The following is a 16195-nucleotide window of genomic DNA, read 5'->3' on the forward strand; positions in this document are numbered from 1 at the left end:
TGTTTAAACTTTCCTAATACATCAACCTCCACGTTCTACGGAAGGAAAACTAACTGTTTAGATTCGTAAGGTTTGGCTAGTCAGATTGTCGTAGTGGACCACTTTATAAGACTATAGTGCATTGTTTTGAGCATCCTCATTCACTTTTAATTCGTACTGAATTTGGTTTCTTCATTGATATATATCTGTGTACATTTTTGTTATACTTTTTTTCTAATATTAAACTGGTATTTTGCTTCTTTACCTCCTTCCTAGGTGTGCTAGGCTAGTGACTCCCTAGGTGTACTAGGCTAGTGACTCCCTAGGTGTACTAGGCTAGTGACGCCCTAGGTGTACTAGGCTAGTGACTTCCTAGGCGTATTAGGCTAGTGACGCCCCTAGGTGTACTAGGCTAGTGACGCCCTAGGTGTGCTAGGCTAGTAACGCTCTAGGTGTGCTAGGCTAGTGACTTCCTAGGCGTACTAGGCTAGCGACGCCCTACGTGTGTTAGGCTAGTGACGCCCTAGGTGAACGAGGCTAGTAACGCCCTAGGTGTACTAGGCTAGTGACGCCCTACGTGTTAGGCTAGTGACGCCCCAGATGTGCTAGGCTAGTACTCACCTAGTTGTGCTTGCGGGGGTTGAGCTCTGGCTCTTTGGTCCCGCCTCTCAACCGTCAATCAACAGGTGTACAGGTTCCTGAGCCTATTGGGCTCTATCATATCTACACTTGAAACTGTGTATGGAGTCAGCCTCCACCACATTGCTTCCTAATGCATTCCATTTGTCAACCACTCTGACACTAAAAAAGTTCTTTCTAATATCTCTGTGGCTCATTTGGGCACTCAGTTTCCACCTGTGTCCCCTTGTGCGTGTGCCAGTGACACCTAGTGACGCCCTAGGTGTGCTAGACTAGTGACTTCCTAGGTGTACTAGGCTAGTAACGCCCTAGGTGTACTAGGCTAGTGACACCCTACGTGTGCTAGGCTAGTGACACCCTAGGTGTACTAGACTAGTGACGCCTTAGGTGTTTATGAATGAAAATTGGTTTACACAAGGCTCACAACTGATGACGTCTGAACACTTCCAGAACAAGTGCTTCACTCACGTCCTCTGTTCGAACCACAATTCTATAAATGCGTACTTAAAATACAAATTATCGCCAACAGAACCTAAACACCTAACCTAACCTACGCCTAACTATACATAGAAGTTTTATACATAATAATATTAATTTATATATAAGAACAAACCAATTTTTAATGCACAGTATGTTAAAATTGATGAATATATCTGGGGAGGACGGCGCTGCTGTAAACAGCCTAGTGTGTGTGAACGGGTTGCATATACTGATTTATTAACCAGGGCGATAATCATTATTTGGAGGATTATATCAGGGAGGAGGATGGGTTGTAATATATATCTTATGCTCCTGTCAATTCCTTTGTCTTTCCAGTCCACTCATTTGCTTTTAAGAAAGAATCAACTTTTCCTAAGTTTGGAAGTACAAATTCAATCATTTGTTTAGATTATTTGATATTTTACAAACTGAAAGACAGTTAATATTTATTGTCGTTAATGCATCTAGAGCTTCAGGATTCATGATACATTGGACTCTTTGGGGAAACTCGAACTGTATGTATCAAACATTCGAACCATCTGGATGTAGAGAGAGAAGGTACAGGTCAGTTGTGCGGCAGCTGTGCGTGTCTACGGACGTCGAGGCAGGTGGACATTGTGTCCTAGACAATAATCGTCTCTCCCACACCAATTACTCTATTCTGGTAGTCGCCGCTACTGCAACATCAAAAGTAACGAGCCGGGGAAGTACTTTTGTTGGCTTTGCTATAACAATCGGCAAACCTCAACACTGCTAGTTCAGATTACCTCTGAAGTGAGAAGCGGTGGAGTGCTGTGAGGACGGTTCCCAGGAGGTCAGGACGAGTGCCGAGGGCACCAGTGCCAGGAACACTTGACACTTCGCACTCAGTCGAGGCAATTCACCCCAGCTGGTTACAGTACTGTCCCCTGGCGAGCCTTCACCATGAGGCAGGAGATCCTTCCTCTACTGTATTTCCTGCTGGTGCTCGTCACGTTTCCCGTACCCCTCGTCAGGTAAGCCTCGCATTGTTTAAAACATTTCACCGGGACACCTTCTAATGGGTTTCTGGTAATTAAAATGACTCGTGTTGTAGGTCCCCCTTTACCCCCCCCCCCCCCCCACCCTTCCATGACTTGCACGTTCCCCTCCCCCCCCTCTCCTCTGACTTCGCACGTTCCACTCCTCCCCCTCCACGACCCCGGCTTGCACCAGCTCATTTTTAGTGGCATGATGCCTTCTAATGTCTTAGACGCGTGGGGGGGGCATCCTAAATAACCTTAATAATCCTAGTAGTACACTTTGGATGACAATGAGCGCCGGCGTCTTCGCAGGGGCGCGGAGACCCGTGGGGCAGCTGGTGGTGCAGCGGCGTACATGCAGCGGTTGAGTCGTGGGTACCCACCAGCCTCCAACACGGCCAGTACCAAAGTGCCCGGCCCTAGCTACGCCGCCGTAAATAAGGACAGTGGCGAGGGTCAGACGGCACCGCCAGTTGTCACAGAGCAAAGAAATGTGAGTAAACTTGGTGGGGGTGCAGGCCGTTCTCTTAACTTGCCACAACGTATTATACAGACATTGACATACTAACCCAAGCAACCCACTTAACATGGATGATTAGGCAACTTTCTTGAGCCGCTACTTTTCATGGTACTTTGTACGTTGCGGACTCTGGTTTACAAAATGAGGCGAATTCGTCGAGAGCAAGAGTAATGATCACTAACACATTATTACGGCATACGGTGCCTCTTCTATATGGAATGAACATGTATAAAAAAATGCCCATCTCATCCTCTCCCTAAAACAGCCCTTCCCCCACTTAAATAATTTGCACCGTTCTAAAATTGCCAAAAGCCATGATCTTTCTAAATGGTACTAATGTTTATTTTTTTCAGATTGGACAACAAGACACTTGGTCCGAGCTAATGAACAAAATGTCAGATTTAATAAGAACGGTGTTGGACCCCTACGTCAGCTTCTTTGAGAACTATCCCCTGCACTTGGGCGACACCTTAGACACGCTCAGGTCGGCTGTCGCCAACTCCAGGATCGCAGAAAACCCGGCTCTAGCAGCGGCTATGGGCACGGCTGCTGTCGCCCTCCCCCTCGTCTTCCAGGTCGGTGTCGAGTCTTGGCGCAAGTGTGGTCACTGGCCTCCCAGTATCTGGGTAAGGGAATAGTTTGGTCCATAGTGTGCAGTTGGAAATAATTTCGTGACTATGACCAAACCACACATCAGAAGATGAAGAAACTACGACATTTCGGTCCGTCCTGGACCATTATTAAGTTGCATGTGATGATTTCGGTCCTGGACTAACGGAAACGTATTCTTCTGATGTGTGGTTTGGTCATATGTTATGAACCACGTTATGCTACGTAGCCTTCCCGGCTTGGTGTCTTCTTTTGATAATTACTTAAGCTACGTTGTCTGTCTGCATTCGCGAAGAATAAGTTGGAGTGTGCACGTTAAAAGGGAAGATAGCGCGATGTTAGCTTGGTTGGAGAGAAGGTTAATTAGTTTGCCTGTGCGCGTAGAGAGGGGAAAATAGTTAGATTGCTGTGTGCAGATAATTGACGAGGGAGTGTAGCGGCGGGAGTAGTTTAGCTTGGGTATTTTGGTGGTAGGACTACTGTAATAATTTAGGCGGCACTGTGACAGTTTAGGGGGAGCTTGTAGTGGTTCCTGCCTGAACAAGAGACAGGATGTGGATAAATATAGTGTGAAACTACAAAATTAATCCAAAATCAATGTCCAGGTGTGTGTGTGTGTGTGTGTGTGTAGGAGGAACATTCCAGAATGCAAGGGCGAGGCTCTGGGAATCTTCTAGTTTATACAACTGACGTGTGATCCGGAACAGACGTGACTCTGAATGTTGGTTGGCTAGAGCACTTGTGGGTGCGCTGTGTGCTCTTGAAAGTAAATAGTCCCTAATCATACCCTCCGTGAATGTTCTAGTCACTGTAGGCTGGTGGAGAGACCTTTGTATATCTTTTTCTAACCTTAACCTTCCTTGAATAATCCAGACTTTTTGAACTTTGGGTGTTCGAAACTTCTCTGATGCTTTGCAATGACCTGGGCTTGTTTTTGATACACCACAGGTTACAAGGTCACTGTTGGAGAACACTGTTTCACTGCTGGACAATTCCATGTTCGTGGTGACGGGGCACGCGCTGGGCCGGCGTTCCCTGGAGGAAGACGTCTACGACGAAATCGCAGAAATCCTCCTCCGGGTGGTGAACCTGATCACCCGCCACCTGGGCAAGTGAGGCACCAGGCAGGAAACGTAAATCAATTGAGGGGTAAAACCATTCCAAATGTGGACAAACCGGCCAAATTTCTAAATTATGAAAACTAATAAAAAATGTTCCCGTTAAAATGTACAAGCATTTTAAAAAAGTTGAAAGAAGGTTGGACCTTATTGTGATCCGTATTTAAATGTTATTGCTCTTCAGAATATATAAACTTGTATAATGAACAAATATTGCTGCATTTATCAAAATAGTCCTTTGGTAGCTGTGGGTAATGTGGTTAAAAATAAATCGTCGACCGCGCTAGGCTCCGTAAGGTCCTCGCATGATGTTAATGTAAGTCTCTTATTAGTATAGTCCACTTTATATTTTTGTTTGGCTCTGTAAATAATAGCAATGTACAAATTTTTAATTGTGTTGTATATATTTTCAATTATCTGATGAACTAATTTAAAAGCAATAAATCAATGAATCCTTTAAAGATAAATTTTGTTAATGACCTTAATTGTTGTTCCTCTGTCATATTCCAAACTGGTATACGGAGGGTAAAATGCAGACATTAACAACGTGGCTGAAGGTGTGACCAAACCACACACCGGAAGACGAAGAAACTGCGTTTCGGTCCGTTCAGGACTTTATAATGCACACAGCTCATTATAAAGTAGATTGTGCTTGATAATTTACAATCGACTTGATAATGTCCCAAGACTGACCGAAACGTTGTAGTTAGTCTTCTGGTGGGTGGTTTAGTCACGAATGGTAAATATTTTAGGTGACCCCTCACACACTACAAATAAAGGAATACATGTATACCCCACTACATAAATGGTGCGGTTCATTGTTAAAATGTTTAGAGAAGTGATAGGCTGGAGCACTCGCTCCTGGTAGTGTCTAACGGGTGTACTAGTGTCGTTACCTGACAACACTGCTGTAATAAGCTGTTATACAGTCGGTTATTAATGAGGTAAATTAACCACCAAGCATTCGCCATTCGGTAAGGATTAGAGTTTCGAATGTCCCGTCACGGCTGTTGCTTACCATAAAGTAATCCTTCGTGTATGCGCCAAAGGCACTCGATCACTTCACAACAGCGCCCCAACCATGGAAGTGGTGGCCTGCTTCATGACTGTATCAAGGTCATATTGAAAGCGCACTGCTGTATCCTGGCCAGTGAGGGAAAGAATGTATTTAGAACCACGTGCGTTCAACCAAACCCAAAGGAAGGTCCGGAAGCAAGAGGCAATAACTTTACAGAATCAAAGGTTTGTCTAGATTTATATAGGTTTTATCTGATTTTTTCTAACTAGAGATATACAAAACTCAAACGAAGATGAAAGTGAATATTCAATAAGCCTAGTGGGTTCAAGTTCAAGTATGTTTATTGAGATAAATACATCTCAAAGGGATAGAGTAGCATAGGCTATTTCTACTTCCCTGTAGAAGCCTAGTGGGTTTGGTACTAAATCCAATGAAGGCGTTGGATCAACGTTAATTCAACGTTGACGTTGATTCGACATAGAATTGGCGTTGCTCTCGAATATTGTGCCCACTGGGAACTATGAAAATTTCAGTAAATGACCTTGACAAAGGCACCAACTTTTATCATGCTCGTTTTTCTCTATGATCCTCTAGAATTTCAGACACTTTTATTAAGTACTATATAAACAAAAACATCTCTTGGGGAAAGCCTTAGGGGCGCGTCAAGAATGCCTAATAGTTGGACTTTTAATGTGGGTGCCTAATTATTGACTCCCGCATTTCTCTTAATTGTGAAAGCCACTGCACACTACCAGTTTATGGGAGCGCGCTTTAGTAATGCATACACGCTTCTGGACTTTCAAATGGTTTACAAATTCACTAACTTGTCTATACATTTACATTAGTAAATGTTTCTAGAGCAGAAATCAGGGGGGTCAGCAGGGGTATTATAGACAGTCATGTAATGACGTTTTTGATCTGTACATTGTTTTAAAGTAGCTGCTGCTTTATATTTTTGGAACAAAGCTAAGTAAAGATAGACGCCGACCTCGACTCTATTCCGACATGCACTGTTGATTACATTAAGGACCGGTTCCCTAACTCGTGCAAGTTTTGAAACCTATTCGGACAAACCGGTCAAATCCCACCACTGAAACCATCCTTTGCATGTTCAATGATATTAGTGAATAGTTCAGTTAACTATTCACTAATAGTTAATTTAGTGAATAGTTCAGTTAACTATTCACTAATGGTTAATTCCATGGAATTAGCTCCTGAGGGGAAGCCTCATTTTAGTAAAGTCTTCGTGATCATATCCTCGGAGCTAACGGGTGCCAAGTACTTATCTGCAGTGATGCCTTACTGGAGAACCGGTAAGAATTAAAATTGATCATGGCCCCTTGCAAGAGCACAGGTCTACGTCCCCCTGTGCGATGCAGATAAACTGTTGTAGTTTGCTATTAAAATCTAAGATCAACAATATAGTCTTGCGGCACACATTCAATTATAACTACTATATATTATTATACTTGTATAAAAGAATATACAAACAACTAAATATTATGAGTAATAATTAAGCTTGATCTTAGAGATTAAACTTGAGCCTGTAAAATATGAAGGAGTTATTCTATTAATAAGGACAGACACTCGCTATGTGAAGGGTACATTCTGAGACAAAAGTGCTACTTGATTTGAGGTTTAAGCCCTGCCTGGAACACCATAACGGTGTCTGGTGATAATGCCTAAATTAGGGCACCGTGCCATCCGAGGAACTTCCTCAAGGCTTCGTCTTGCATTTTTTGTCAAGCTGTGGGTGTTGTGCCCCAGGGCGAGCAGTTGGTACTGTGTCCAATCAATTAAGGATGCAAATTACACTGCACGACAGTATCGCTTTAGCAAGTAAGATAGTCACCCCACAACTGAGGTGTATGGTACCTTGTCATAGCTTTGGCACTGACCCTAATACCTGTATTCCAATGGTCACTTGAGAAAATATTATATTATGGCTAAAGTAGTGCTCAGAGTCGATTGTATTGTATACAGAGAGTGCCTAATAGAGGGAGGGAATCACAGGTTGCATTTTGTCTAGAAGTTGGTAATGAATGTTCGAGGAAAGGCAGCTCTCAGGGGAAAGCGCCAAACCATTAGACAATATAGTACTTCGAAAGGGATCAGGATAAGGATTTGGGATGGAACGGGGGAGAGGGGGAAGGAATGGTGCCCAACATCTTGGACGGTCGGGAGTTGAACGCCGACCTGCATGAATCTAGACAATGGCTCTACCGTCCAGCTCGTGTCTAGAAGAGACAAGTTGAGTTATTAATGAGACGGAACTTTCACCGGAGTGGATTGGTGCGGGGCGCAGGATTGACAGTAGAAATCCCATGTAGCTACGCTAAATATAGTTCAATGTCATTGTAATTAACTTGCTTAGCTTAAAGGAAATTGAAGTGCAGTTCACGAATTAATTATGTTAACTATAATCCATTCGCCACCACCCACCGGATGAGAATGGGGGCTATAATATGCCTTTAAAAACAAATCTTAAAAATAGATGCTGCGGTTTTTCAGGGGCCTCAATCATAATAATTAAGTAAAATAAGATAAAAAAGTCATGAGTTCTCAGAAATTATCACTTAGACATGTTTTTTGATGAATGGGCAAGTGTCCTAATAAGACTCTTAATCAGAAGTGTGTACAAAAATTGTCAGCTGTTTAGGATTCAGTATTTGTTTGACTTGGGGGAAATTCGACGTCACCTGCTGAACTCTCGCGATAATTACGTGTTCGATTGCTATTTATGATTTTGTTAAGTTTGTCAATTTAAGAAATAAATTATTACCGCGTTTGTAGGCAGTTGAAACTTCACACATTTCACTAAAATATATTCAGTTTAGTTTTGTATTTTCAACATTCTGTTCATTCATAATGATAATAATTATGTCTTTATATTATTATCATATTCAATAATTAAAGGAATCGGACAGTGTGCGCAGGAACGACCAAGAGATGGCAGCACCAACGGTACACTCTGGCCACGTTTACAAACATAAAATAATTCAGAGTTTTCTCGCTCAACTGCTGAACACAGCAGTCGGCGCCTTGTGATTGGCCAAGACCTCCCGGCCGTGTCAGAGCCTGAGTTGTCTGGGGCCGACTAAACGCACATCGTATTTTGTTTCCGGCCACGTATTTTAGCAGAAGACGCGGTGTGCCTGTCAAAGTGGAGAAGAACGGTGGCGGCTTGTTATCTGGCGGATTTATCAGGCCGAGAGAGACTTAACTATGTGCAGCTGATGCCTGTGAAGTGAGGAGGGCGCCCGCGAGACACACAACATGGAGAGAGTGTGGCTAGCTGTGGTGGTGGCAGCGAGCTGGCTGGCCATCGCCGCCGGGGTCGAACTAACGTTTGAACTCCCTGATAATGCCAAGGAGTGCTTTTACGAGGAAATTGAGAAGGGAACCGAGTCGACGCTCGAGTTCCAGGTGGGATGCTCGGGGTTTGTTTCTTTTAAGATGTTAGGTTTATTGTGGTTGACATTGTGGTCCGTCTGGGAGGTCGTGTCTGTGGTCGGTTCCTTTTCTATTTTTCATGGCAGAAGCTGTGCTTTGCAGCCACACCTGTTTGGAAACCCAGCGAACGTGGTACTTTGTTGTTTTATTTAAAGTTGATGTCAAATATACCAGACAGCTGGACAACTGTCTAAATTAGTTTGGTACAATATCTAATTCATAGTTTTTGTTTTTCCAATACTGTTTTTTTTTTTTATTTATTTATTTTTTGCCCTGCTGCCTGCTTCAACCACATAAAGGGTTGGTTTGCCCTGCTGTATATATATATACACTATTGGTCTAATGACTCCCTACAGTTGGATCACAAAAATTGAAGATAAGTTTCTGAAGAATGGGTGGGTGTTTTATGCAATTTAACTGATGGATTTAATATTAATGTTGTAGGGAAAATACTGTAATAATATGGCATAGTTTGTTGGTTCTGTGGAATCTGGCAAGACTGTTGACTGTAGGGACAAGTTGACCACCTCTTCTTGGTGTCAAGACAGTCCAGATGGATGGACAGGTCCAGTCCATCCATTTGCTGCTCAGTCAGGTATAAACCTGACTGAGGCTTATTATACTCAGGTATAATATTGTCCAGTGCTACACAATATTTTGTCTTCACCTAACAATAACCACAGTTCAGGGCACCTTGATGGATTGCTTGCTTCTTGTAGGCTAAACATGGGCAGGTATCGGATCTTGTGTTGTACAATACTGAAGTAGCGAGATTTAAATGTACCTCGTATATGAGTAGTTATGGTAGGCAGAATCCTGTTTATATCCTCATGTCTTCTATGTAGTGGCAGGGGGACATCTTCATAACTTGCTATATGCCATTATCACTGTTAACCTTGATGCCATTTGTGAAATGCTGTGTGTTCCTTAAAATTGAACATTAGTGTTTAAAGTACTGTACATGTATTAATTTAAAGCAAATGTATTTGTCTAAAATTTTATTTGCATTAATATCCTCTTTGATGTATTTAACTAATTTTAGCTTTTTTTTTTGTCAAGCATAAAACTATAATTGGTTATATTTGCAGTTGCAATTTGGATGCATCTTTTTCCTGTGCCACTTGATTTTCCCAATGGTTTGGAAATAGCCAGAAATTAGTCTCATATATATAATATGGTACTAAATGTCTAGTATCCTACAATGTGTACATATAAATTTTAAAGGAAGAGTAACTTGAATATAATCATAGCCTTTATAATGGTGGTGAAAAAAGATAAATGGGACTGGTGTTTATCCATAATGTCTGAAGTAAAAGGCAAAACTCTCTGGGTGAGCTTCACCTAACGTTCACCCATGAAACATTGGTGTGTTAAGAGAGTTGTGGGCCAGTCAGGCTCGGCCCAAGTCCCATATGTTGAGAAATGTCACGATGAGGGGCTCCTCCCTGCAAATTTAATTGTCTGAAATAAAATGAGAAGTTGTGTTTTCTGTAGAGTTCTGATGCTCTCGCCATTCACCTGTGTAAAATTAAGAGGGGAGGGAGATGTGGTTGGGAGGGGGGTTGGGGGCTTGGGAATGAGTTTGTGTAATACATATACTTAAAGGGTCTTTTATCTTCATCAGCTGGTATGTATAACTAATACCAGATTATTACAACAGGTAGTGACAGGTGGGCACTACGATGTAGATGTTGTTTTGGAGGGGCCTTCACGGCAGATCCTATACCGTGAAATTAAACAGCAATATGGCCAGTTCCAATTTACTCCAGAGATATCTGGCACATACCAGGTATGTTAGTATTTATTTTACTTAATTTGTTATTTTATTTCATTATTAACCAATCCATTGCCAACTGACATTGTGAACTTGACACTGAAGATCTAAATGAAATAGTATTGCTTAATTTTATATTTATTAAAATTTTCTTTGGAGGTAGCTACATAGCAGCATATCAAGGTTTAAATGTGGCCATTAAGTTACACTTTGATGTTGTACTTAGCAAACTTACTTGCAAGAGAACCTGGTTTCAAATCCTAGGCAAGGAGAGAGACTTCAGCAGTTTCTTCACCCTGTATACCCCTGTGCACCTAACCATAATTAGAGGCCTAGATGCAAAAGGATTTTCCATTTTGCAGTAAAACCTGGCAAAGAAATGTTACAAAGGGAAAAAACTCATTAGATCCACATGTTTTAATGATGCATTTTAGGGATAAAATTTAGGGATTAGCCCTTCACAAATTTGAAGGGCTTGAAGACTTACAGTATTGACATAGATCTGGCATTTGCATTAGAGGCTGTGCTAGCAAGGCACAATTATTAAATCAAACGTTCTTGTTCTTTCTTTTTGGAATAGATCTTTTTGTACTATAAATTCTTTAAATTTTCTCTTGTCACTTAAATCAATAAATTATTAGAATCTGACCTTGGTATACAGACAGGCTGATTTTAATAATAGCATTTCTTACCTAATGTATCTTTGATAGCAGCTTGGCCTTATTGTGAATTTTGCTTATTACCAATTTAATAATCCGATTTTACAGGTTTGCTTCAGTAATGAATTTTCAACGTTTAGCCACAAGCTCATATATGTAGATTTCCAAGTTGGAGATGAGCCTCAGTTGCCTGGTGTGGGAGAACATTTTACTGCTATGACTCAAGTAAGTTTAGATTTTTGTTTTTTTTATAGAACAGTAATTAGACTATTGCTAATCTACTTTACATACAGGATTTATTTTCCAGGTGTCTGGCTTTCTACTGTGCATTTTCTCCACAAAAAAATGTAATATTACAGTATATTTTTCCTTGTATTTCGTTTTGTACCAATTCTCTGTGGTATGCTCTACCTCATCCTTGCCGGAAAACTACATTTGTTGGAAGGCCACAAAGAATCCTGTTTATCCTATTGCATTATGCCTTACTAGTAAAATTGCTATATGCTTCCTGCAAAACAAACTGATGAATTACAGGTCTTTATCTAAATTTGTCAAAGTAATTGTACCTAATGGAGAATGGAAAAAGATGAAAAATATCTAGCAGTTTTGTCAAGTTTCTCATTTCAATAAAAAGAAATTAAGGCATATAATATGTACACCCATACAATTGTTATTCTAACTTTGTTAGCATAAAAAATAGAATGTCATGTGTTTATATATTTTTAAGTTTGAAAAGTACTGTAGTTGATGCATTTGAGTATGCTAGTCTGCATTGATCTTAAAATTTGTAATTAGATTTTACATGACTCTAATTTTAATTAGGTTCTTACTTTTTTATTTTGCCCTAATACAATGTCAAATTTACATCTCTCAAACAGATGGAGTCTTCCTCACAAAAGATTCACGAGGACCTCAATTCGGTGATAGATTACCAGACTCATCACCGCTTGCGTGAAGCGCAGAGTCGCAAAAGGGCAGAAGATCTCAATGAGCGTGTTCTCTTCTGGGCTGTTGGGGAAACTCTGGGCATTCTGGTTATTGCCGTGGGTCAAGTAATGGTTCTGAAGAACTTCTTTGCTGAAAAGAAGGCAAATCAAGCTTCCTATTGAACTACCAACTTCTTAAGAGCAGCTAGGAGTACTTTACTCCTAAAGATGAACAAAGATGTCAGCTACAGATTAAATATTTTGTGATGCCATTCTATTTTTATGCTGCCATCTTTAGAATGGATAATGTAGTTTCATACAAAATAATGCAGTTATGCCTCCGCTACCTAATTCTGACTTCTTCATTGTGTACGGTAGAGAATTCAAAATAATTGATTTAAACCACTGCTGTAAACATTTGCATATGGTTTTTATCAACAGCCAAGCTACTCTTTCAAATGGTTCCTTAACAAATAAGAGAATGGTTTACAGTACACCAATTCCCAGTTATCTAGGTGTCTCTTAATTTGTCCTGAAATCCTTACCCCCAAATACTTACAAACCATGTTTCACGCACATTGTACTCGCCAATATTTAATATAATTTTTGGTCTACTATCTCTCGTTAAACAACTATTAGACTTTGATTCCTTCAGTTTCATAAATAAATGCATTAATTAATGAGGCAATTAAGATCCGTAAATGTATTCATAAATTTTCACTGCCTGAGTAGTAGTGACATGTATTTTGACAGAGGACAATTTTTTTTTCTTTTTTACAGTATATGTATGTTATATACAGTACATATATTATATAGTATATATATTATATATTTGTTATATAATATATATGTTATATACAGTAATAGCTTGTGCTAGACTTTAGAAATATCTCGTCCATATCAATTGGTAGCAATGAGTGGCTAGATCTGACACTATGACTATACACATGGCGCAGTTTTTTTGTCCTATAGTCTTCTTTTTATTATGTTCAGATTTACAGTACAGTATATGCATTAAATTGAGTTGGTAGACATTTTCGTGCAAGTGATCCTGAAAAGGTCATTGGTCTTGCCAAGTTTCATTCAACGTTGAAAGTAGTGTAGCAGTTAGTGATCATACGAGGCCAGTAACGGGAGGATCAGTTGCATCAACTGTTGCTGTACAACGTGCACTTACTGGAAAGGCCTCGCTGTACTGTATGTATTATATCATGAATGGTTAGAAAAACTGCTCGCGTTCATCACTCTTGGTTTGAGAACCATGAAACCACTAAATTGTAAGAGTGCAAGGTGTTCTCGGCTTAGCTTTTTATTTAAAGAAACATTTTGTGAACTGTAAAGAATGTGGAAGATACCTTTTTGATTATAATTATTTTAAGCTGAAGAATATAGTTTTGGCTGTGTGAGAGATCTGTAAATAAGGAAACATGTTATAGTTATATTTGTATAACGTATTAATTTAAACAAGTTACTGTGTATTGTGAGGCAAAGTGGTACCGACATTTAGCTCGCTATTCCCAATTTTTTATAATATTTTTTGGCAAAATATTAACATTGACTGTGGTACAAGTAATGATGTACATAATTTGATTATGTTGTAAATGCTGTCATAAGGTAGAGGATAATTACTTCCTTTCCCAATTAGTATTTCTGTTGACACTACTGATGAAGAATTCTATTGATATTAATAAACTATTCTGGCATAAAATGTGGAAAACTTTGAAAAAGGTACTTTGACTTTTGTGGCTTAGTGTGACTATAAATTATTGTTTTTGTATGTAATGCTATATCTTAATAAAATTAGTTTAACATTTTTCATTACTAGTTCATTTTGACTCCTTATGATTTTTTTCTAATTATTACATACTTTTAATGTAGTATTATGATGACATTCCAATAAAGGTGGCTTCACTTCTTATAAGTGCATTAATACCTTTATTGCTGTATGTATAATTAATAATGGTGCACATTATTTGAAGGAACATTCAGATATCAATATATGGTATTTGTCGCACAATTAATCTAGCATACAGTACTGGGAAGTTATTTGGCTCCAGGAGCCAAGTTGTAATGGCCGACTGCACTTCTCCCTCGATTTTACTGAAGTGGTCAGGCCATACATTGCCAACGGCACTCATGAGTTTGTATGAACAAGGTGTTGGTTAGTCTTGTGACACTTGAACTAACTGGAGGGCACAAGCATTAAAAAAAAAAGAATGTAGGCAAAGTATTCTCCACTCTTGAGCTGTACACTATTGCTAGAATGCAGTTTACTAAATTCTTACCGACTATATCCAGATACTGCTTAGTGAATTAAGGCACTGGAGCCCAGTCAGCTTCCACTAACTCTGGGTTATTTGTTTTTATTTATATTTTAGTTGTATTTATTTTATTTAAATTTTTATTTATTTTTATTTTTAATTTAAATTTTTATTTTTTATTTTTATTTATTTACAAGAAGGTACGTTGTGTTTGAGAGTACAGAGACTTGAAGTTTTACATTCTTGTAAAGCCACTAGCATGCATAGCGTTTCGGGCAGATCCTTAATCTAATACTGTATATAATTTTAAGAATGTAATTTCTAGCAATATTAAAAAAAATGTTTACAGGTACATTGTAGGAAAGTACAGTATAAAAAAATACATTGTATAAGAAATTTGACAAAAAAAGTAGGTACATTAAAGTAAATTTAAGGGTTATCCACAGGTACAGTTTAGCATAATTTGAGGATTATTGCAAGATATAATGCTGCAAACTATGTGTATAACATGATACAAGATAGCAGCAATTATTATAATGGTAAAGTTATATGGCATAGGTACATATATTGGGGAATTGGGTAACACGAGATACAGTGCGAGTTTCAAGCACTAGGTAGGAAACTATGAAGTTTTGCTTGCTAGGCATGTGAGGGTAAGATTGCATCTGGCAACTACATTTCTGCTTTCTTAGGAAGATTATAAAGAATGCCTAGTGCCTGATGTCAAATTTTAAAGTCTGTGTTATGTTCTGTATCAGGAAAGGTTACAAAAGTTTCTCCTGTCATGCCTTAGTCCTGTAGCCTTAAATTGTCATTGTACTTAGTCTTGCTACATCGTCTCCCTGGCTTGGCGTATTTCCAAGTTCAAGTTCAAGTATGTTTATTGAGACAGGAAAGAAATACATCTCAAAGGAATAGAGTAGCTTAGGCTATTTCTACCCCCTCTACTTCAAGTCCCTCAAGGGGCGCACAAATTCAGTGAGTACAAATAGACAAATAACAGTACAAGAATTTCATTTAACATTGCAGGTTAATATAGTAAGCATCGCATATAAGTGTTACTCTTGGGGCAAAATTCTTGTAGCATTTCCTTTATACAGAGATTTACCCGCTTTCCAAGCAGCTTCATAAATCCTCTGATACGGCTGACATTAGTCATCCTTGTAAGTTTTTCAGCAATAGTATACAGTATAAGCATCCTACATAATATATCTGTATATTAAAGAACGCCTAAATACTGTATATAATGTAAAAAATACTAAATTTTGCGAATTTATTAAACAATTAATAAATATTACTGTATTTATAATTACATCTACATTATATCAAGCCATGGCTACAATTTAACACATTTTTCTGGGCGGCTTCAGTAGGTTCTTGCCTTGTGTATTGGCTGTAGTGCCACAGACAACAATCACTTAGCAAGGTCACAGACCGAGCACGTGGTCACACAAGTTCAAGTGATCACCGTGATTGATGAAGATTAAGCCACCCAAAAGGTGGCACGGGCATGAATAGCCCGTAAGTGGTGGTGGCCCTTTTGAGCCATTACCAGTATTAATAGATGATACTGGAGATCTGTGAAGGTGCGACTGCACCCTGTGTGACAGGAGATGTCTCCCGTGACGGATCACCTGTCTCCTGTGCCAGGTAAGTACACGTGGTCACACATTGACCCAAACCCGAGCAAAACTCCCTAGAAAGTACAGGCGAAGAAAAAACAACGTACTTTGATTAAAGACAGTAAAATTGCAAATA

General features: G+C 39.5%; 2 protein-coding genes across 2 annotated transcripts; both read left to right on the forward strand.

Moving 5' to 3' along the window:
* Positions 1–1643: 1643 nt before the first annotated feature.
* Positions 1644–4813, forward strand: LOC123766135 (uncharacterized). The gene is made up of 4 exons (XM_045755015.2): positions 1644–2093; positions 2412–2592; positions 2973–3194; positions 4177–4813. The coding sequence occupies exons 1-4, from the start codon at positions 2023–2025 to the stop codon at positions 4342–4344; spliced, it is 642 nt and encodes a 213-aa protein (XP_045610971.2). The 5' UTR covers positions 1644–2022; the 3' UTR covers positions 4345–4813.
* A 3598-nt stretch (positions 4814–8411) lies between these two features.
* Positions 8412–13994, forward strand: p24-1 (transmembrane emp24 domain-containing protein). The gene is made up of 4 exons (XM_045755017.2): positions 8412–8790; positions 10478–10606; positions 11359–11475; positions 12129–13994. Exons 1-4 carry the CDS (start codon positions 8641–8643, stop codon positions 12357–12359), a joined length of 627 nt encoding a protein of 208 aa, XP_045610973.1. The 5' UTR covers positions 8412–8640; the 3' UTR covers positions 12360–13994.
* The last annotated feature ends 2201 nt before the right edge of the window (positions 13995–16195 follow it).

Source organism: Procambarus clarkii, chromosome 9 (genome assembly GCF_040958095.1).
Source record: "Procambarus clarkii isolate CNS0578487 chromosome 9, FALCON_Pclarkii_2.0, whole genome shotgun sequence".
In the NCBI taxonomy this organism is placed as follows: domain Eukaryota; kingdom Metazoa; phylum Arthropoda; class Malacostraca; order Decapoda; family Cambaridae; genus Procambarus; species Procambarus clarkii.